Here is a 23,776-nt window from a genome sequence, read left to right on the forward strand (position 1 = left end):
AGGCCCCTATCTGGACCAAGCAGTCACCATTTTGCAGATAGTGAATGTATGCATTGTATTTATTGCCATTGACTTTTTAAAAATTCTTTTTGTGATATTTTTCCAATTTCTGCCTGAAATAAAACCAGCAACATTATTCATGTATTACCAGACAATCTACTCCAGCCTCCTTGTTTTATAGAGAGGAGACAGATCATGACAAGGAAGTAACTTACTAGACAGTTAGTAGAAAGGAGTAGTAGGAGACAGGATTAGGACCAAGGTCTCCTGACTCATACATAATCCAAATTCCTCCCTCCATACCAAGCGATCTCCCTCTGGAGAGACTGTTCCTTCAGGCTTCTCTATGTGCACATGCAAAATATCTGTTAGAGGTCTGTGTCCTGCTTTCTTTATTGACGCTAAAGATCTCCTCTCTCCTGCCTGCACAAGATCTAAATTCACTACCTTGAATGAAAGCACTGACATCTAAAAGGGGAGACCTCTTAGCCCTGGCTCAGAGGAGTTATTAGACTCTAACAACCTGTTTCCATGAAGCATCTTCTCCATCATCAGGAGATGCAAAATGCAAGTGATGCTAAATGTCACCTTATAAACCCAGGTTGTTGCCAAGGATGCAAAGAATTGCTCGAGGTCCCCTTAGATACTAGGCCCACCCAAAACTTCTAGCTCGCACCACCACCTTCTAAGAAGAAGCCCTGTATGCAACCTACCAAGAGGAATGCTGAGTTCACTGAACACATCCTCTGGTTCCCAGGAAGGTAATGGATGAGGCTGTTTCGTCTCCATCTCACTATAGGCCAATGAGCTCATCTCCAGGGACTGGATTTCTGTGAATCTGGAGTTTTCTGGAAAATGTAAGTGAATGTAGGTAATTCATAAAACATATCATGCCATGAAAGATCCCTGAAATTCATCCATATCTTGTACACTGGGTGACTGACCAATGGTCACCTGGGCTGCTTAATAACATTGAACCTGGCAAATGGTTGCAATTTGGAACCAAAGCACCTTAATTAAGATTTTCCCCTCCCCTTCCCCACCCATGTCAAGACAACAGCATACACACTGCAATGTTGGCATATCTTTTCATTCTGTTTATCAAGGAGAGAGGGCTGTTTAAATCTCTGGCTGGAGCAGTCTACTGGTATCAAATGGGACAGCCAACACACCTATAGCATAATTCAGCACGATCCACCTCTTTGCAAGGATTGGAGAGAGGAAAAGATCATGCTCAGGTCCCCACATTTAATCCTAGTAAGAACAGCAATGACATTCTTGTTCCAAACCTGTCATGCATTATTTCTAAAGATGAATTATAAATGCTATATAAGATAATCAGCCAATCGTACCAAAGACATGTTCAAGCCTATTCTGACAGAGTAAAAGATGGCCAAGGAAAGGAAGGCATTTCAGAAAGCCTGCCCCTCCTTTATCCAAGGCCATATCACAGGTTTCCTGAGGCAACAGGAAGGTGGCTCAGTAGTGGTCTCCACAGAGATTCAAAAGACAAGGTAGAAACTGCCCCGCTCACCCTGAGAATGGTTGGAGTGACCTTCAGAATGCCTGGGAAGCCACACTCTGACCTGGCTCTCCTATTCAACCAGGCAGAGCAGAAGCAGCGAGTGATGGATTGGAAGACGTTTACCTCCTCGTTCTATCATGACCATCTTCCTTCACACACTAAAGCCTCGGATCAGTCTTTTGGATGCTGCTGGAATCACTATGACATTTTAGGGAATATTCTCCCTCCCCTCGTTGGCTTCTGGTTTTGGCTTACAGCTTTGCATTGCAGGTAAGATGAGGCTCAATCTATTTTAAAATCAGCTTTATGACCCTGCAGGGCTGAGCACAGTCACACTGCATCCATCGCCTCAGAGACCATGCATCACTGATCTTGAGTTGGAGTAACAGTAATGAATAGCTGACATTTCTATGTGCCAGGCACTGTTATCACCACATTCGATCCTTACAACAACCCTAGGAGGTAGGCACTAGTATTATCCCCATGTTAATGATGAGGAAATTAAGGCAAATAGAGGTTTAGGTGACTTGCCCAGGGTCCCACAGCTAGTAAGTGTTTGAGGCTGCATATGAACTTGGAAGGGGCCTCAGAGGTGATCTAGCTCAACCCTCTCATTTGACAGGTACAGAAACTGAAGGCTTGAAAGTTTAAATGATTTAGTAGGTGACAGACTTGAAAGGGAAAGTGATTTATCCCATCATGCAGGTAGGAAGCAGCAGTGCCAGGATTTGAACTCAGAGCCTGTGACTCCAAGTCACTGCACCTCACTGCCCCTCTCTACCAAATCAAAGAATCACAGAATATCAGAGGTTGTAGGGAAGGACTGGCAAGATCAGCTAATCCATCTCCCTCATTTTAGAGACGAGGAAACTGAAAGCTAGAAAACTTAAATGATTTATTAGATGGCAGATATGGGACTCAAACCCAGGTCTGCCTACTCTAAGTGGTCTCCTCACTGGGCCATACCAGACAGATGTGGAAGATTACAGAACAAGGTGGGACATACTCCCAAACCCTGGTGGGCTATCATTCTTGGGTGGCAACAAGAGGGCAAAAAATGAACCAAAATATACTTAGCAATGAGCACTGCTTCCCCTTCCCCATACTATTCTTCCACCTCTCCTTCCTTAAGTCCCTTGAGCAGTTCAGAAATAGCTACCCCAGGATTGCCCATGTGGACTTGTGCCATGCAGACACAAGAGAGGCCAGCCTGTTAGCTGATCTGCAGGAACTGTTGCTGTTTTTGCTGATAATCTAAACTAATTTTAGCAGGAGTTCATCTGGGCTCATGTGAACTCAAAGGAGACCATCCTGTCTGATTATGCCTCCCAGAAAACTCATTGCCTCCTATCCTATTTCCTTTACACCATTTGTCTAAAAGCCTTTAACAGTTTTGCTTGGCTTATGTAAGCTTCCTTCTATTACAGAATTACTTATAAGGCAGTCAATGCTATTAGCAATATTATAAGTAATGTTAATAGCAGCCTGCAAAACTCCAGTGTTACAGCCCTCTAGTTAGAAAGTCCATGAGTTAGCCCAACAGCACATGAGAAAAAGTTAGTAGTTACCCTCAGTCAACATTTCTTGACAAGCCTGGCTTTGATTGCTGGTCTCTGTGTGGGAGCTGGGCTTCTCTTCTGGTTTGCTGCCTTCCTGCGTCCCATTTTTAGGGGATCCCATCAGCTTATAATCATCTAGGAAAAGACCAGACTCGGTACCCCCTTCCTCTGCTGGCTCTTGGGAAGACATTTTCTGGGATGTGGGGACTGGGTAAACATCTGAGTTTTCAGCTGCCTTTCCTTTCTTCTTGTAGCAATTTGGATCTTTAGGAAAGCTGTCTTCCTCAGGTTCAGCTGGCTTCTTCTCAGTGTCTAGATTTATGCCTGTCTGCCCTTCAAGTGCTATTTCATCAGAATGGCTCCTGGAGGCAGCACTTTCTCTGTCCGACTCGAATCTGATTTCAGTAGCTCCGCCAGCAGCAGATTCACCTGCCTCCTTGGCTAATTCCTCATGATCAGTGTTCAGGTCTAAAGGGGTCATTCCACTGGGGAATATTTCAGGACAGGTTTTGTCCTTCTGCCCAACTGGCACAATCTCCTCCAGTTCTGTGATGTCTGGCTCCATGATAAAGTCCTCCTCTTCCCCCACCTCGTCCACTGTAACAAGTTCTTCCATGTTGGTAGGGTACCAGCTCTCCCCCTCCACCTCACTTCCACTTTCCCAATCTTGTTCCTGTATAAAAACGTTGAATGTTCATCAGAAGATGGCTTACAAATTGACCTTAGCAGTCGAGAGACAGGCCAGAGTGCTCTAACCAGGCCCACAGAGAATGCTCTAAGCTCAGTGACCGAGCGTTCTTCTAATTTGAACTGGAAAGAATTACTTGGTAATTCAGTCACACTAAACCTCTCACAAGCCCCACACTGCAGGCCATGCATTGCTTAAAGAGTGTTGTGTTTCCCTTGGTGTTTTTAAAAGTCACTTGGCTATACTCTGACCCCCTAAATGTCACCTGAATTGGAAAAAGTCAGAAATAATTCAACTATTAGGTTTAAAATAACACATTTTAACCACCTATTAAAACAGAAAGAAATTTTTAAAAACTCTTCAACTTGTCTGAAATATCTTCTTGTGACAGTGGGCATCATTTTGATAGGCATTTGGGCAAAAATAGCTATCAAAATCCTGCAAATCCCTCCTGCCTCTGGGGGCAAAAATATACATGCATATTTCTCACTTTTGACACCTACTGAAACCACTTTTCTCAGTGTTCAGTATAGCCCAAAGACTGGGAAAACAGACTGAGGATATCAGTTTTCTCCTGCCACAGATACTGATATCTTCCTCATCTGACATCAACTTATGACTGGAAAGTTATGAAACTGGACAGTTTCCAAGGACATTTCTATGTGCCTCAGAAGCAGCAGACTGGGTATGTGTGTGGGGGAACTGTAACTGGATTTTTCACTCTAATTATATAAAATAATCCATAGCATTACAAATGATATCTGAGACTTGTGGGGTTATTATGTAGGCTCTCTGTGGCCTATGGGTCCTATTACTTGAAATTCTATTTTGGCAAGATGGTCTCTTAAGCCTTATGGTATTTTTTAGCACACATTTTCTCAACGACTATGGCCAAGTATCAAGGGTGTGAAGCAAAGATTTCAGGAGAAAGCTCTCTCTCAAAGTCTAGGTTGGATATATGTATGTATGTGTATGTGTGTGTATGCATGTGAGTACACATATGTTTGAAGGGAAGTAGGCTGTGAATAGATTTCATTTGGAGAGAAATAGGTAGGATATCTAAGGATGGCTACTTAGCCTGGGTACCACATTTCCCAATGGGGAAACACCTTCACAAGCTCCTATATGGATGAGGGTAAACTTGCTGTATCTCAGATGAGAGTTACCTTCTCTTTCCTTTCATTTGCTACATCAGAGTCTTCTATTTTCATAAATTCATCACTCTCCTCCACATCTTCCTGTTCTTCTTTCCCAAGCTTAGAGGAACAAAGATAAAACAAAATAAGCAACTCCAACAATGGGCACAGGAGGGTGAACATGAACTGAAAAACATCTTCAGATTAAGTCTGCAATAACAAATGGTACCATTTTCACGTATGGGGTAGCACATGTGGGCAAAGTGAGCCTAAATCAGGGGTTCTTCATAACCTAGAGTCCATGAACTTCTTTCTAAAAAATATTTTGTAACTATTTCAGCACAATTGGTTTCTTCTGTAATATTATAAACTTTATTTTAAACATTTAAAAACACTATTTTGAGAAGAGGGAACGGAGCTTTCATGGGATCACTAAAGGAGTCCATGATACATACATATAAAAAATTAAGAACCCCTAGCCCAGGGTGGGTAACCTGCAGCCTCCAAGCCACATGTAGCCTTCTAGGTCCTTGGGTGTGGCCTTTTGACTGAGTCCAAGTTTTACAGAACAAATCCTTTTATTAAAGGGATTTGTTCTGTGAAATTTGGATTCAGTCAAAAGACTGTACTTGAGGACCTCGAGGGCCACATGTGGCCTGGAGGCTGCAGGTTCCCCCCACTTGCCTAGCCTATATTAAGGCATCCTTAGTAGGTCCAGGGTTGCTTAGTGAATTAGAATTATACAGGTGACCTGATACTTCCTGATTCTAAGAACTATCTCTTGGCATAGTCAGGGTGACAAAGTGGCAGCCATCCAACCTATACCCCATGGGCCAAACATCCTCTTTCCAATAACTATGCCCAGGATAATTATGCTGTATTACCCATACCCTCTCCTCCCTCTATTCTCCCACTATTACTCCTCTTATAACAGTGACCTCTCTCTGGCCTATCTAGTTAAAATATACCCAGAGAAGAGGTCAGCCTGAAAACCCCAAAAACAAAGTTTCCCAAGATCCCAACAGCACTTTCCCAGGCCTAAACTTTGGCTAACAAATCATTTTTTTCAAACCCTTAGAGGGGAACACTTTTCTAGGAATTCTTAGGGGAGTATGGGTTCAGAATAAAAGATTCTGGAGATCATTTTCAGTTCCCTGAACTGCTCCATCTTGGCACACAAATTAGGCCTGGGAAAGAACTGGAAGCTGACTGGTATCCTCCCCCAATACCTCCAAGCCCAACTTGGATTCTGAGGGATAGTTTTTACCAACGTCTTGCTTCACATTCCTGACACTTGATTTTAAACTGAACATTATAGGGGAAGAATCAGTAGAGGGGCCTGATAATTACCAGGAGGCAATCGCCAGGAGGAATGGTGGTAATGACCTCACATATCTATATAGAAATGTACAAAGTTTGGATAATAAAGTGAGTCAGAGATCTCAATTCAAGAAAGTAAAATTTCCCTCACAGAAATATAGTAACATAAGGGCATACCTTATTCAAAAGGAAAGATTAGATAACAAGAGTGGTGGAATAGGATTGTGTATCCCAAAGATTTGCTCCTATGAAGAAGTCCATGAATCAAAGGGGGAAGGTATGGTGGAGTGCATCAGATCAACTAGGGGACATAGAAGCACTATTATGATGACACTATTTTCCATAATGTAAGGACAAAGAGAAAAAATGAAGAGTTCTAGGAACAGATAACAGAACTGGCAATCAAGGAACTTCAACAACCTGGACATCTACTGGTACGCTCTTTTGAAAAAAATCAGAATTGATACGTTAAATTCTTGACTTGCTTTGATGATAATTTCATTCTTTAAAAGGTGAAAGAAACAATGAGGTGAATTGCTATTCTGAATTTGACAGTGACCAATAGCAAGGAACTAGTTGATGTAAAAATAATGGGAACCTGGTGTGGACATAGTGATGACATTTTGAAGCTCATGATATGGAAATATGAGAAATCCTGGTAGTCTAATGCTCACCCTAGAATCTAGGAGAGTAGAGTTTTTAAAAATTCAGAGACAGAAGAGGTAGGATTCCGTGAGCTACAGGGGACATTGACTCAAGAATGATGGAATGCTCGTAAGAATGAAATTTCAAGGACAAATACAAATGATTCCAACGAAGAAAAAGAGAACATCATTCAATGAGCTGCAAAGCTGACCATTTCGGATTTAGATAGACACATACAGATGATTAAAGCAAGGTCAAGTAACTAAGCATAAATACAAATGTGTGGTATAAATTAAATCCATAATGAGGAGAAGCTTGTGATAGATGCTAAGCACAACAAAACAGCCTAGTTATGTTTTAGCTAGGTTGCAACTAAGAAGATTAAAGACAAGAGAAAGAGCTGCTCTTACATCTATGGTTCTGTGAGGCTATGATTTGATGGTAACTAGTACCTACATTTGCCAAAGGACCTGATTAGAAATGTTTTCAGACTATAGAAATTTCCCTCTTAGTGTCCTGAGTCTTTTTCAGGGACAGAGACTGAAACATTTTGGAAAGAACAAGATTGATGAAAGGCACTCGTCTGGAGGTAGACCATATAACTATTCTCTTGCCAAAGGGGCTGGGATAATATTCTCATCTTTGTTTATTACAATCCTGGATAAAATATTCTGCATGTTAATAATAATAATAATGATAGTGATAATGATATCTAGCATATATGTAACATTTTATGTTTTGCAAAGCACTTTACAAATATTACTTTATCCTCACAACAACCCTGGGAGGTAAGTGCCATCATTAGCCTTTTTTCTAGATGAGAAATCTGTGGCAGACAAAGGGTAAGACGACTTGCTCAGGATCATATAGTTAGTGTCTGAGAATAGATTAAACTCAGGTCTTCCTGACTCCAGGTATAGCGCTCTATCTATTCACTGTGCCAACGAGCTGCCAAATGCTTATTGTTAACCTGTTGCTTAAAAGTCTATTGCTAAATACCACTAGGGAAAAGCTTTTTTTAAGGCCTAATTCTGATGTTCCTAAAAGGAAAAAAAATCCTCCGCATAAGAGCATGTGCAATAGAAATTATTAAATTACTGAGACACCTCTAAGTTAAATTTGAATATGTGTAGTTCAGAGCCTCATTTCTAAATGGCAAAATACTTTTGGGAGGGTCCACTTGGGCAGTTTTTGATCTTTTGTACCAAGGTGTGAACCTTGAGGTTAACTGACCAATTATGCTTTGCGGGTATGTCAACAGCAAGGCAGGCGTGAGCCTGTGTTGGGTTTGAATGACCAGATGACTTTCCAGTTATTGGAGGTCTGGGCGGAGCCTGAAGATAAAGGCAAGGATGTTACTGGGGTAACTTAAATATGTTTCCTGGCTCACCTATTTCCTTTGCATTAAGCTCAATCTTTTAAAAATACTTCCCCATTTTCCTCATTGAAATAATTTGGGGTGTTTATGGCACATAGGCAACAAAATGAACCCCTAAAAACTATTGTTTATAACCCTATTACAAGATCTATTGTACTTTATAATGGAGTTACATAATTGATATATATGTACATATACATACACACACATCTATATATGACTCATGTGCCTGTTGAAATCTGCATGGAGCTTTATTATGTGATCCACGGATGTTACATAATGCTTGATCTGTCTCTACAGATTTTCCATATATACTCAGTATAGTTTGCAGGGACTACAAATATTTTTTAGCTTGGGGAGTATATGATGGGGCTATCAGCTTTTGTCACTGTGGCAGAGTTGACAGTAGCATCCTACTTTTCCTCTTCTCCTTCAGATATTTCTAGTGCTTTCCAGAGGTTCATCTGAGCTGCAGGGTAATATTCATGGCCCAGCACAAATAACCAGAGGAATGATAAGCAGTTAAGAAAGGCAAATTGAAAAGGGGTCAAAAGTTTTTCTTGTACATCAGAAAGACTCAGCAGGAGCTGCTAACCACATCAGGGGCACACCTTAAGACATAGCATACCAGTAGAAAGAGCACTTTAATTTGGAATCAGAAGGCCTCAATTTGAAATCTGCCTCCATTTACCACTGGCACGACCTTAAAAAAGTTATTTAACTCACTGGACCTCCTCTGTTTTCTCATCTGTAAGATAAGACAGACCAGATGATCTTCTCTGACAGTATGATCTCATGATCCCTGCTGACTGGGGAAATGAAGGCATATATGGAATTCAGACACCCATCTCTATGAGGAATGAAGGGTGGGGGACCTTTGGTTAAGAAGGCAAATCAGCAGATGTTTAGAGGTATGGCCAGATGCCTAAGGGGCCATTTTGTGGCAAGGGGTGGCGCTGTGAGCCTAATGAAAAACAAACTGAAAACATGCTAAACAGCTCAGGTACATATTGGTCGTGGCTATCTTTCTCTAAGGGCTATGATACCCGAAGAAAGAAAATCAATGATCAATGGAAAGGTGGGGTGGGGGGAAGAGGAGAAGCAGAGGCACAGGAAAGAAATAAAACCATAGAGGGAATAAGAGACCAGAAAATGCTAACTTGCTGTCTCCCCATGAATGACCATGTTGGGATGGAATGGGGATTTTTCTTATGGCACCTGATATCAAATCTCTGCTCACTTCTGAAACCCAGGTAGCCTTCAGTTATTATCCAGAAAAGATGGATTCAGCTCTGCCTTATCACAGTTGAGGGGAACATTTTCAAAGACTGTTCAGTCCTCTCTTGGCCAATGGGTACAAGCACAAGCAGAATGAACACAGACTAGAACTGTCCCTTGCAACAAGCTCTGGAAGGGACAGGTGAAGGTCAGGTTTAAAAACAGTTATTCCTTCCCCATAGATAGGATATGGATCAGTGAGGAAGTGTGAAGAAAGCTGACTAAAAGGTATTTTTATCAACTAGCCCTTGCTGAGTACCCACTATAGACAGAGCCCCAGCCCGGGAATGCTAAATACAAAGAGGTCCAGGGCCCAGGGCAAATCAGCACTGGATACTGTTCCTCAGCTTTTGTATGAAGGAGAAATCAGTTTCTGAGCAATCCAGAGGGAGACAGTCATCAAGAAACAGAATATAGCACAGTTGTAGGGTTGGAAGAGTGTCAGAAGAGAAGGACCTTCCCATTGGCTTTGGAGAGTGACTGTATCCATGTGAGTAAGAATCAATTCTTTTTTGGTACCAGCTGGTAGACGCCCCCCTTCCTGCTTGGTGGCTAGCTGCCTCCCTGCGTGCTGAGGTCTCCTCAAAATGAGAGGCCTTGGGGGATCACCTTGATTTTCTGTCCCCTAGAGATGCCTCTCTTGGTGCTACACCTGTGTACACAGCCTCAATGCTTACCAGGCCCATGGATCTATGATCTTGTGGCACCTACTGTGGGGTAAAGGTATGGAAAATACACAACTCAGAAGGGGAAAAAAACACAATCATCTTCCTTATGTAAAATCTCCTCTGTACCCACCCCTAACCTAGACATACTGAGCAGGTTTTACACATCAGGAGAGGTCAGTGGTTAGTCTATAAAGTTTGGAGCTTCAAGACTTCCCCTTGACTCACTGTGTGAACTGAAGCTGTGCCACCTCAGCCCTTTGAGAATCCTGGATGAAAGGGGCCATGTAATTGCCACGTCTTTTGAAAAGAGAAGCAAAACAGAGCAGGCAATTAACCGTGTCTAGGAAAACACACCAAGGCCATGGGGGAGCACAATAATGATTTTGTGGGAGGTGGCTGCTTCTTTCCTTTACCTCCTTTCTCTGAAGAACTGGGATTGGTCAACACTTTTGGTAGAAGGGAGGCCTGTGTGGATGGAAGATCTAATCTCACTTGGCAGAGTGTATTGGTGCACACACCTTACTGTAACTCCACCCTGTACAAACAGGGCAGCAGAAACACTCGGCATCAAGTAATTCTGAGGTCCTACCAAAAACTCATTTTCACCAGATCAAAACACTTTTAGGAACCAGGTTCTCCTGTCCCACCTCCTCTGCAGCGGAAGTGGCAATATATATTACCTCAATCTCTGCTGCTTTGTTCTCTTCTGTGTCCGTTTCTCCCTCTTGACTTCGGTCTGGTTTTGTGGTTTTGTTTTTCTCACTCTGTTTGGCCTTGGCATTCTCTGAGGTCCGGTTGTCCTTGGGCTCCAAAATGTCTTCCTTCCCTGAGTCCTCACAGTGGGCGTGTCTTTCTCTTAATCTAGTCTCTTCTTTTTTTTTAGACTTCACAGGACTGTCCTGTTGCTGCTTGAGATACCGGTCAGGTTTGAGCTTGGGATCCTTTCTGTAATAGCCATCCTCTCGGCCTTTGTAACCAGAAGAAGAGTGGAGTGTGCTCGGGGAGGCGGGCCGGCCGTACTTGTCTCTGTGTCCCCTCATTCCTTCTATCCGGCTGTCCAAATCAATTTTGTCCAGTTGGCGTGGGTAATGTTTCCGGTCATGAACCCAAGTGTCTGTCCTGTCCCTCTTGTCATCTCCGTTTTCCCTCCAGTGAGTCAGATCCCTCTCCTCCTCTCGCCTGGCATAGGGGGACTGATCCCAGGATTCCCTACCATTGCCCCAGTCTGCACGGGAAGGACATAGAGGGCTGTGGGAAGAGCTACAGGAAGTGAAGCTGGTAGTGTGAGACCTTGGGGAGAGCGAGCGACTCACTGGGCTTCGAGACCTGGGTCTCTCAGGGCCATATCTGTGAAGGAAAAGAGGGAAGATGTGTATGTATAGAGATGTACACACATACCAAAATGCATATTCACACACAGATACACTTGTGCAAACACACAATCATGAACACTGATAAATACATGGATATATTTTTATAAACATACACATATTATTAAACATAGAATATACATATTATCAACCATAGCAAATACATGCACTCATGCAGTAAGACATACCGATTCATATGTGTGTGTATACTAGGTATGTGGCCCTTGGCAATTCACTTACTCTCTCTCACTTTTCTCAGCAATAAAATGAAGCAATTGGAATGAATTGCCTCTGCAGTCTCTTCCAGCTCTAAATCTATGAATATACGGAATATGCATGTATTTATATACATATGTGTATACACATCCACACATATACACGTGTATACATATACACGTACATATACACAGGTATGTCTATCTATATAGGAATATATTTGTGTATGCACATATAATTTACATTTATCTATTTCATTTATTATTCATTTCCTAGCCACATATATCTATTTGTATATCTTTATGCTGTATGTATGCATATCTATATGTCTGTATGTACATGCATACATATAAATGCACACACACGTGTGCATGCATACAAATGTGCATATGTACATGTATATATATACACACACTCATACACACAGAGGCAATCAACTCCAATTGCCTCATTTTACGGATGAGAAAAGTAAGGCCTAGAAAAGTTATGTGAATTGCCAAGGTCCACACAGATAATAAGTGAAGGAGATGGGATATAAACCTAGGTCCCTCTGACTCAAAGTCCAGAACCACCCTCTATACCACACAAGTACACAAGGATATACACTTAAAAGATATACACAAAGGCATATATACAATTATGCATAGATACTGAAAAGCACACATATAAACATGTGTAAACATAGTCCTACACGAATATTTGATGATTAAATAAGATATATATATGTATATGTGTGTGTGTATGTATATATACATTTGACACTCTAATACTGTAGCACTTTGATAAAATTATCCACTCCAGGTCTTATCGAGAAGAAGCAGACCTGCCTTTTGTAACCACAGAGTTGCTAATGGTCACAAAGACCATAGCTATGTTAACAGCCATCAGATCTCATATGTACTGCCAGGGTTACCTAGCTGAACCAACAGAAAACCTGAGATTCAGGAACACTAGAGAGATTGGGTCCCATCCATATTACTGTGAGCATGGAAAACAAATCACGTCACATCAGTTCTCTCACTGCTGGGGCTGCCACTTTAAATATGATAGTATGCTAGTATTTGTGGTAAGTTTTAATCCTGGCTTGACATACTGGCTTAAGTCAGAGTTAGGAAGATTAAATCTGTTGGGGGAAAAATAATTCATTCCAAAGCCCAGAATGGATGTTTCGTGGATGATTCTCTTATGTTATCTACATTCCTGTCCATACACATAAATAATTTGAGAATAGACTGTAGGTAGAAACCACTAAAACAAAAAAACTTCTGAAGCTTTAAACGAAAGTAGACATGCTCCAAAGAATCAGGCTAACAAGAAGCTCCTTCCTACCATTTCTTCCCACCAATACTTGTGCATACAAGAAGGATCCCAACTTTCACATTTTTGCAGAGGCTAAATTTATGCAAAGAGCAGTCCTAGGCTTAAGACAATCCTTTCATCAGACAACCAGAATGTTAACTCTTGAGGTGGGTGTGATGTATAAACACATGGCCATTGAGAAATCTAAGTGGTGAAATTGATGCTGGAATGCATTTATCCCTGGGTGATGGGAAATTGGTTGTTTTGCTTTATGGGGTGTGTCCTACTCTAATCATCAGTCAACTGGGTGGCTGTGGGATAATACAAGACTTGTTTCTAAAGTCTTCATGATTGGCTAGAGGTAGGACATGGAATTAAAAGCTTGCTAGTAAGGTAAAATGTCAAGGAGAAGAAAACTTGCCCGTGTTGTTTTCTGCAGTGCCCATGAGGAGTGGATTCCTACAAAAGTCCATGGGAAAAGGGGCTCAAAGTGCCAGGGTGTCAGTTAGATGAGTGAATGACTTAAGGCCAGGGCCTGAACCCAACCCCTGAAGGCATTTGGAGAGCCATCTATTAGAATTAGCTTATTTTCAATAAAATGTAGAACTGGCCAGTAGAGGAATGAATTACTCGGATAACATTCCTATGTTAATAGTCCTTGGACTTATTTGTATTATTTATGGATTAACTTTCCCCTTGAAAATAAATTGTACAAGCTGCATTTGGACCTAAGTTCATATTGGTATTGGAGCTCTTGGCACATGAACTAAGCAGTTTTGAGGTAAGACTGAGGGTAAGGCATTAAATTCTAAATTAGATAATACTGTTGACTAGGTAGGTCATGAGGACAGATGGGAGGGACGATGCGCCCGGGCCCCAGAACAGTATTTATAAAACCCTGGCTGACTGGTCATGTGTGGGATCCCTTCCATGAAGCAGTTTTCTTACGTTGGATGGGTGAGAGGGTAAAAACAAGAACTCAACTTGATTTACGGTCAGGGCTTTCACCTCCTGGCTCAGCTTCCCTTATGATGTAAAATGGGTGAATTTCACAGACTGCTCAGAATTTGCTTTACATGCGGCTCAACTCTGCTCTGCCAGTCCCCTGGCTGGACGTGCCTCACCTGTCTGCTTCCCGGAACAAGTCTCGCTCCCTCTGAGAGTGGATGTCCTGGATAATGGCTGCAACATTCTTCCCAGGTTTCTAGGCAAAGAATTTAAAAAATCAGCTTTAAGTCATTCTTGACAATACCAGACTATAGGATGAGGTCATTCCCTTAGCCACTATAAGAAGATACTCTATTCAAGAGGCAGGATGGAAAGAAACAAAGGCAGTAAGGAATGCATGTGTAACATGATAAAATGCTACTGATAGATGGGCACATTAGTGCTACTGTTAGCATCATCTACCAAGATGGAAAATGAAGCAACACTAATACCACTGCTGTGCTTACTACATCCTCAAAGAGATTAAAGACCAAGGAAAAGGACCCTCATGTACAACACTACTCATAGCAGCACTGTTTGGTTGTAGCAATGAACCAGAAAATAAGGGAGTGCCCATCAATTAGGGAGCAGCTAAACAAATTATGTCATTTGAACATGATGGAATGATATTGTTCTATAACAAATCACCAAAAGGATGGGTTCCAGGAAACATGAGAAGACTTGTATGAACTGATACAGAGGGAAAGAAGCACAATCAGGAGAATAATTTATACACTGACCACAACCCTGTAAAGAAAAACAACTTTCAAAGATTTAAGAAATCCAATTAATGCAATGACCAACCACGATTCTGAGGACTGACCATGAAGCATTATATCTACCTCCTGACAGAGAGGTGATAGATTCAAGGGGCAGATGAGACATACATTTTCAGACATGTCTATTTTTTTCCGATTTGGCTTATCTGTCACAAGAGAGTTTTGTTTCTTTATATTGGGGAGGCAGGATATGAGGGGAAGAATACTATAGTGATGCCAAAAAAAAATAATAAAAAGAAAGAGGGTTATTAAAGCATTAACATAGATTTCTGTTCATTAAAAAGTAAAATTTAATTTTAAAAAGGATATAACAGTAGAAAGTTCAGAGGGAGACACAGATAAGCAAGTGAGCTTTGAAACCAACAAACTGAATTCATTCTGTGTTTTGCAAGGCAAGTTGTGTTTAATAGAACTTTGTGATTTCATATATAATCCTCTTTCTCTTTATTGTATATAGAAATGTTCATGTTAATGGAAGTTTGTCAAGTTCAGGAAAATGAAATATAAAAATTATTTAAAAAATAAAACTAAGGAAGAATGATAGGATTTACTATCTGGGAATATAATATTCATATTATCCCCCTGTGAGTTACAGAATGTTAGATACAGTAAAGACTTCAGAAATCATCTAAGTTAATCATCCTTTATGTTATACATGACAAAAATGGAACTCAGAGAGTTCCACTGAGTGATTTGCCATTGGACCCAGAACTCAAGATTTCTTGATAATCAAATTCTGGCTTTTTTCCACTAATGGTCAAAAGGCAATACAATCAATGTTCTTCCAAAAAGAAAATCTCTAAAAAGTACATGCTCTTCTGAAAGAGAGGTCATGAGATAATGACCTAAGCTAGACAGCTAAGCTCTTCTTAGAGAGAGCCCCTGTGGCTACTCTTGCTGTTAACCTCATGTAACTTTTCTTCCCTCCACTCTCCTCCACAACTTGTCTCCCCCTTTCTTTCTCTCCTGCATCCCTCCCCCGGCTCTGTCCTTATCTAATTCAATTCTCTCAGTTCATGGATGAGGAAGGTACAGGTAAGAATGAAGGGAATAAGGCTTTATGTAGTGCATACTATGTGCCATGCACTGTGCTAAGCACTTTTTACAAACATCTCATTTGAACCCTTCAACAACGCTGTTTGGAAGGTACTAATATCCACATTTTACAGTTAAGGAAACTGAGGCAAACAGAGGTTAAGTGACTTGCCAAGGTTACAGCAGGTTAGACTTAGACTAGAACTCGGGTCTCTTGATGTTCAAGCCCTTGATTTTTCCCCTAATTGCTAAAAGGCAAAAAAAAAAAAAAAAAAAAAAGCTAAAAAAAGTCTCCAAAGTAGGAAATCAATTTGTTGCAGTCAGGACTTTTGCCGCTTCCCCGAATCAGTTCCATCTTGCTACTACAAGTTCTCTCTGCTGTCCCAGGGGAGAGGTTGCGAGCTAGAGGCTGGGTCAGTACCCAAAGACAATGGAGGAGAAGGAGGGAAGAAGGTGAAGAGAAAGGCTGAAGCGTTCAAGAAAGGGGAATGAGTTAGGACTGCCTCCGGGCTTCGGTCATATTAGGGACCAGTACCATCTCTCCCTTAGCTTAAACTCAGCTCTGTTTTGCTGTTTAGAGTAGGTGCTTAATAAATGCTTATTCCCTTCCCCTTCTTCACTGAGAGTCTCTAAGTGTGTGGCTGGCCTCACTTCCAGAAGGAACTTTTTCATCTTTCCCCACTGTTTACAGCATCCTCTAGTGGCTGCCTGAAAATTTCAAGCAACGATGAGAGGGCCCAGCAATTTCCCAGAGAAAGGTTCCCTAAATCCCCAAGGTTTTGGATACCCTCTTGGAATAGATGTTTTTCTTGGATTTAAAAAAAAATACATTTTTCCTGCTCTCAAATATAGGATAGGCTTCTCAACCAGTAAGCTCAAAAGCCCTGATGATGTTGGGGTGAGGTTGAGTAAAAAACAAAACAAAACAGACTTGATAGCTACTTTCCTGGGTTAATGAAGGCTGAATAAGATAAAATGCCCATTTAATTCCCTCCCCCTTCCTGGGTTGGGCTGTCAGTAGAAATGTTTTCATTAATTTTTTTAAAGACAGGATAGTATATAGTAGAAAAAAAAAACTGGAGGTGAAAGCAGGAAACCTGATCCCAGATGTGCTCTTCCCAGTCATGAGACCTCATACAAATCACTTTACTTTTCCAAGCCTCAGTTTCCTCACCTGTAAAAGAAGATAATTATATTTTCTCTACCTACTTTTTGGGGTTATGATGAGTATCCAAAGAGATGATGAAGGTAAGAGTGCTTTGAAAGATAAATAAGTGACAGGACATGCCTGTAATCTCTCCTAAAGGAGAGCCTGAGGCTGGTGGATCATTTGAGCTCAGGAGGTCTAAGTTGTAATAGGGCTAAAGCTCATTGGGTGTTTGCACTAAATCCAGCACAGTTATGGTGAGCCCCTGGAAGCTGAGGGTTACTAGGCTGCCTAAAAGGTACAAACAAGACCAGGTCAGAAACAGAGCAGGCCAAAGCTTCCCTGCCAATCAGCACTGGGATCAAGCCAGAGAGTGCCTCCAACACTTCCAGCCTGGGTGAACTATGGAGATCCAGTCTCAATTAAAAAACAAACAAACAAACAACTAAATAAATGTGAGGTGGATGGGATAAAAGAAATGAATGGGATAAGAGATGATGCTGCAGACCACCTGGATCACAGGAACAATTAGATAATGAATTTAGGAAACACAACATAAATGTTGTCCTGAAGCATGATCGAGAAGAAATGGGAGACTGAAACCATCTGTACATCCATTGGGATTACTTTTACTTTTCTGCCAAAAGCAGAGTAGCTGATAATTTTTAATTTGCCTTATCAATTGTATCCTTTTTAAAAAAAGAAGAAAATGACCTGGGAAATTGCCACTCTGGACTTGATAGAAGATGGGAACTGTTTGTTGAAGTATAAATAATGAAATCTTTGGGGACAAGTAACCACTCTCTGTTAGGACTTGTGGTAGAGGAAGGGAAAGCCAAATATAGGCACATTAGAATTTGGGAAAATGGATTTCAAAGAGTTCAGAGAAAGGATAGAGAGAATGCAATAGCTTAAAATAGGGGGCAGCTAGGTGGCACAGTGAACAGAGCACTGGGTCTGGTCAGGAAAACTCATCTTCTGGAGCTCAAGTCTGACCTCTGACACTTACTAGGTGTGAGACCTTGGGCAAGTCACTTAACCCCATTTGCCTCAGTTTCCCCATCTGTAAAATCAACTGGAGAAGGAAATGGCAAACCACTCCACTGTCTTTGCCAAGAAAAACCCATATGGGAATTGCAAAGAGTCAGATATAACTAAAAATGACTGAACAGCATACTTCAAGGCAAATCGACTCAAGAGAGATTGATATTTATTAAGAAAGAATTCTGAAGAAAAGGAGAGAAAAGGTACTGATGTAGCTTCTTTGGGAGTTCATCAATCAACTCTGATTTTTAAAAAGAAGGAACCATAGGCAGAGACTTGAGGATAAATACGAAAGAGGAGCATGATCCTCCAAGAGATCCTTACAGTTCAGAATGAACTCTGAATCAACCAAGGCTGGCAATGATTGCTAAGGAGAACAAAAAGAGGCTTAAAAAACTGTGTTGGGGCAAGGAGAAAATTGAAGTAGGGATCCACTCATTCACGGTAGATAAAATGGTGATAAACAACAGTGAGAAGATAACTACTCAACTCATTATGCATTCTCTCTCTCTCTCCTTCTCTCTCTCTCTCTCTCTCTCTCTCTCACTCTCACTCTCTCTCCCCTAATCACCCCCTTCCCCCCAGAGAATTATCTGTGGACTGAGAATGATAAAAGAAAAACGTGATTTTAAATCTGTGGTACATTAAGAGATAAGACAAACACAAAGCTATCTTCAATGAGCTGAGGTCACCAGTCCCAAAAGAATTTAGATCCTACAATACCAAAAGAATAGACAAATATGATTAAGATGCTGCTGGTAATGTGTCAAAGAACTTGGAGGACCAAAGATATCCTTGAATAGAAGAGGGCTAATTTTGTAGACCAGTAAACTTGACTTTGATTCCTGACAAAATTCTAGACTTTATTATTAAGGTGGTTTATAGCATTTAGAAAGAGACAGTGATCACTAATATGGTTTCAACAAGAAGAGGTCATGCCAGGTCATTTCTAATTTTGGACAGAATTGTTAGGTGAGAATGCTGTGGACATAGCATGCTTCTATTTCAGCAAAGCATGCAACAAAATCAATCACGCTATCTTTGAGGACAAGATGGGGAGATGTAGGTTGTATGATGGTACATGATGAGGTGGGTTAAATGATGGAGGAATGTTCACACCCAAAAGATAGTCACTAATGACATCACGTCAACTTGGAGAGATGTCTCTAGTTCAGTGAAATGTCTCAGATTGTTGTTCAACATTTTAATTGATAAGTTAGATGGAAGGCAAAATGGCATGATTGTCAAATTTGCAGGTGACATGAAGTTGGGAGGGAGAGCTAACATAACAGATGACAGAGTTGGGAAATTTTGACAGGTTAGAACAATGGGCTTAATCTAATAATGTGGAATTTATAGGGATAAATGTGAAGTTCTACCCTGAGGTTCAAATAATCAACTTCACTAGTACAGGATGGGGAAGGTGTGGCTAGAAAACACTTCCTGTGAAAAATATGTTTTCATAGAATACAAGCTTAACAGAAATCAGCCGTGTGATACGGTCACTGAAAAAGCAAATGCTACCTTCAGTTCCATTGAGGAAGGTGATACCTCCGCTGTATCCTGCTTTGGTCCCACCAAATAGGGAGTTCTATGTTCGATTCTGGGAGTCAAATTTTAGGCCGCTGACAAGCTGGAGTATATCCAGAAGGGAACAGTCAGGATGGTAAAATGATTACAGATCATGCTAGACATGAATCAGTTAACAGAACTGGGATATTTAGCCTGGAGATGACAAAGGTTAACATATACCTGTCTTCCAGTTTATTGAATGACTGTCATGTGGAAAAAAATTAAACTTGATCTGCTTGGCCTCACAGAGTAGAATTAGGGGCAAGATACAGACATTTCAGAGACACATTTTAGCTTGATTGATGTGAGGGGGAAAACTTCCTAACAGATCTGTCCGAAGGTAGAATAGGGGAAGGGATGTGTGTGATGGAATGGGTTCCCCAATTTCCATATCAAAGATTTCCATATTGAAGCTGGAGAACCACTTATCAAAAAAGATAGCAAAGGGTTTGTTGGACTTGATGGTCTCTGAGATTTGTTCCATCTCTGAGGTTCTGTGGAAATAATCATCTGCCCTCCAAAGCCATGCTCAACTCCATATGTAGCAAAAGTATGACCATGAGGAATCTGACCAAGATGAGCTTTTGAGGAAACAGGGATTCACAAACAAGTACTTTTTGACCTTTATTTTATGGCCCGGGGAATGCTGAATCTCATTCATCATGTTGCTAAAGGTCAAAAAAGACAGGTGATTATGAAGGCCCTCTTGGCCCAGGGAATGAGAAAATGTTATACTTACCAGCTACATGCAGCAAAGCTACACAATATAAGACTAATAAGCGGCACAAGAACCCATATATGCTGATTCTAAGACAAATAGTGAGAGATTCAAAGGATGCTGGCTCTAAAGAAGTGCATATGGACCCACAGGAAGGCTGAAATGCTTGGAAGCTTCATCCCCAGGCTACTTCATTGAGGGCTCAGGCCCAGTTCTGGCTCTGTCCATCTGGCCCAGTCTCCTGGAGTTGACTGTATAAACCTTACTTTATCCACGTGCAAAATGAAGATATATGCGCATGTTGTACAGCTATCTATTGCCTAGAGACCTAGAAGGGCTGCACTTATAAAAGGCAGGGGTGGAGTGGAAGGGGGAGAGTTGTTGTAAGACCCCAAAGAAGAAATCCATGAATACTTCCTAGAAAACTGACACAAATGCCAGTTATCATTACTAAGGCCACAGGGTAGCACAGAGCGCCTCAGAAACCAGCGCTATCAAAATCGTCCCGTTCTTATCATTGCTGTGTTTTCCTACCTCTGCATTTAATTTGTATTGTTTTCCTTTCCTGGATTGCTCTTCCCTTCTAGACCACCCAAGCCAAATCCCCCCAGACTTCCAGGCTCTGATCAAATCCCTTCCCTTCAGAAAACCTCCCCATCCTACTCCAAGCCACAGTCATTCTCCCTCCTCTGAACTCGGAATAGTCTTGTTGGTTAAATCCCCCTAGATTTCTGTCTTGTCTCTCCAACTATACCGTAAGCTACTAAAACGATTTTACACTTCTTTATTTATTTGTTGTTGGGCTTCCCCCCCCCCCCAATTAACAAGCATTTATTTTCTTTCCCTTCCTCCTCTGTTCTTTCCTGGTTCCCAGCCCCTGGGGGAGAAAAAGAAACAAAAAACAAAACTCTTGTAACCGATATGCATAGTTACACAAAACAAATTCCCACACTAATCATGCCCAAGAATGTATGTTTCATTTTGCATCTCATATCACAGAGGCAATGAGGGGGCATGGTAGATTTAGAGTTAGGAAGGCCTGAGTTCAAAACCTGTTTAGACTCTTGCTAGACCTTACATAAATCAATTAACCTTTTAGCCTTACTTTCCTCATCTATAAAATGGACATGATAACAGCACCCATTTTAAAGGATTTTTGTGAGTATCAAATGATATAATATATGTTAAATGATTTCTTAAAATGTGATATATTAGCTACAATCATTACATTTATACTACAGTGCCTGGTATGATGGTTTATATACACACGGTAGATGTTCAGGTAACACTTGTGACATCTTAACAAAGGGTTAGATTAATTAGAAAATGCTGTAATCTTCGGGACTTCGGCTCTTGGTGCCTTTGTACCCCTTCACAATGCCTTTTATAATAATAGTTAGCATTTATAGAGTGTTTACTATATACCAGGCATTGTGCTAAGCACATTACAATTATATAATAATGATGATGATGATAATAATCATACTAATTAACATTACATAGCACTTACTATGTGCCAGGCACTGGGCTAAGCACATTACAAATATTATCTCATTTGATCCTAATAACAACCCTGGGAGATTGGATCTGTTATTATCCCCATTTCACAGATGATAGAACTGAGGCAGAGAGGTTAAATGACATTATCCAGGGTCACACAGCTAGGAAGTAACAGAGGCTGGATTTGAACTCAGGTCTTTCTGACTCCAAGCCCACTGTGCCAAAAAGTTCTGCGCACCAGGCTCAATATCTATATGAACTCTGCAAAATCTGGGCCTGCTTTCTCTTCTGAAAAAAAATTGTAGGAGATAGGGGACAGCTTGGGCCAGATCATATCCAATGCCCCTCCTAGCTGTCACATGCTGGAATCCTCTCTTGATGATTTTAAATGTAGGTGACTGACCAGCTCATCAGATGTTTTCCACGCGTTTCTCAACTCTCCTGGTTTAGAAATGGGGATGGTGTGCCGAAAGGAAGCCTAGACCATCACTAGCTCCCAATGCTTGCCAAAAAGACCACCTTTCCCCACTGTCCTAGCTTTGATGCCTCTGTGCTCTGCAGGGCAAGTCACTTGACCCTGTTTGCCTCTGTTTCCTCATCTGTAAAATGAGTTGTAGAAGGAAATAATAAACCACTCCAGCATCTTTGCCAAAAAACCCCAAATGGGGTCATGAAGAAGCGGGCCCGACTGAACACCACCACCACTGCCGTTGCTCCACAGAGCTTCCTTCCAGCAGAAACATTAGGCTCATAGGGCTGAGGTTTCGGATGCCCACAGAGCCTCCCACTTAGAGCAGTCATTCAATAAATGCGTGTTGCTCCTCATGAGCTCTCTGGCCTGAAGTGACAGAACATTCTGGTCCTGTTCTGCACAGCTTTAATTTCATGTTAGTCCTTCAGAGGGTAAGAGGAACACACTTCAGACTGCCTCTTCAACTTCTCTATCTCTTTTTCTTACATTCCTTGGAGGCATTTATTGAGCTTCTCCTATGTGTATCGTCCTGGGCTAAGAACTGAGTGGAACACAGAAATGGAGAAGATCATGGTTCCTGACCTCAAAGAGTTTACAACCTAGTGAGAGACACAATACATATTCATGGATAACCATAATACATGGCAAAATATGAGAAGTCAGTCAACAATCGGTCAACAAGCATTTATTGAGGGCCCTTTATATGGCAAGCACTGTGCCAGGTGTATGGGATACAAAGACAAAAAAATGAACCGGTCCCTGCCCTCGAGGAGCTTACATTCTATGAGAAGAGACAATATGTATACACATAAATAGATACAAAGTATATAAATACAATAAATATAAAGTAATTTTCTGGAGGAGACCCTAGTGGCTGGAATCAGGAAAAGCCTAGGTAGGAAGTGGTATTTGAAACTAGGGATTCCAAGAGATTAGGTGAGATTGCACTTCAAGCATGGGGGTGGGGGTGGGGAAAGTAGGCATCCTGTGCAAAAGCAGGAAGATGGGGGCATGGAATGTTGCATATGAAGACTAGCAAGGAGGCTAATTTAGCTGGACCATAGAGTACAGGAAGGAAAAGGTAGGCAGGCTATATGATCAGGGTTATCAGTTATGGCTGGGTTCTGAAAAGTATTAAATAGCAAACAGAAGAGTCTGTGTTTGATCTTAGATGAAATGGGGAGCCAGTGGAGTCTGGCAATCAGAGGGGTGACATGGTCATCCCTGCACTTTAAGAATGTTGCTTGGCCAGCTGTGCAGAGGATTGATTAGAAAGGGGAAAAACTTGATTGTTTTTCATCTCCTTTCCTTTCCCTCTTGGAGTCATTGGCTAAGACAACAGTTAAGGGACAGATCAATGGAACCCACCCAATTGTTTTCTGGGAGCCCTGGTGAGATTTCATGAAAGAGAAAGGCTCTTGTCACAGATTCATGTAGTCC

The 23,776-nt window shown here is 41.3% G+C and overlaps 1 protein-coding gene across 1 annotated transcript in view; it reads right to left on the reverse strand.

Moving 5' to 3' along the window:
* Positions 1 to 23,776, reverse strand: part of RBM20 (RNA binding motif protein 20) — a 235,497-nt gene that overhangs the window by 13,164 nt on the left and 198,557 nt on the right. Inside the window, exons 8-12 of the mRNA XM_036735908.1 lie at positions 14,207 to 14,286; positions 10,878 to 11,544; positions 4,939 to 5,028; positions 3,094 to 3,757; positions 714 to 848 (exon numbers count right to left, since the gene is read on the reverse strand). Of these exons, the coding sequence (XP_036591803.1) occupies positions 714 to 848; positions 3,094 to 3,757; positions 4,939 to 5,028; positions 10,878 to 11,544; positions 14,207 to 14,286 (1,636 nt within the window). The remainder of the gene's footprint in view (positions 1 to 713; positions 849 to 3,093; positions 3,758 to 4,938; positions 5,029 to 10,877; positions 11,545 to 14,206; positions 14,287 to 23,776) is intronic.

This window comes from Trichosurus vulpecula, chromosome 8, assembly GCF_011100635.1.
Source record: "Trichosurus vulpecula isolate mTriVul1 chromosome 8, mTriVul1.pri, whole genome shotgun sequence".
Classification (NCBI taxonomy): domain Eukaryota; kingdom Metazoa; phylum Chordata; class Mammalia; order Diprotodontia; family Phalangeridae; genus Trichosurus; species Trichosurus vulpecula.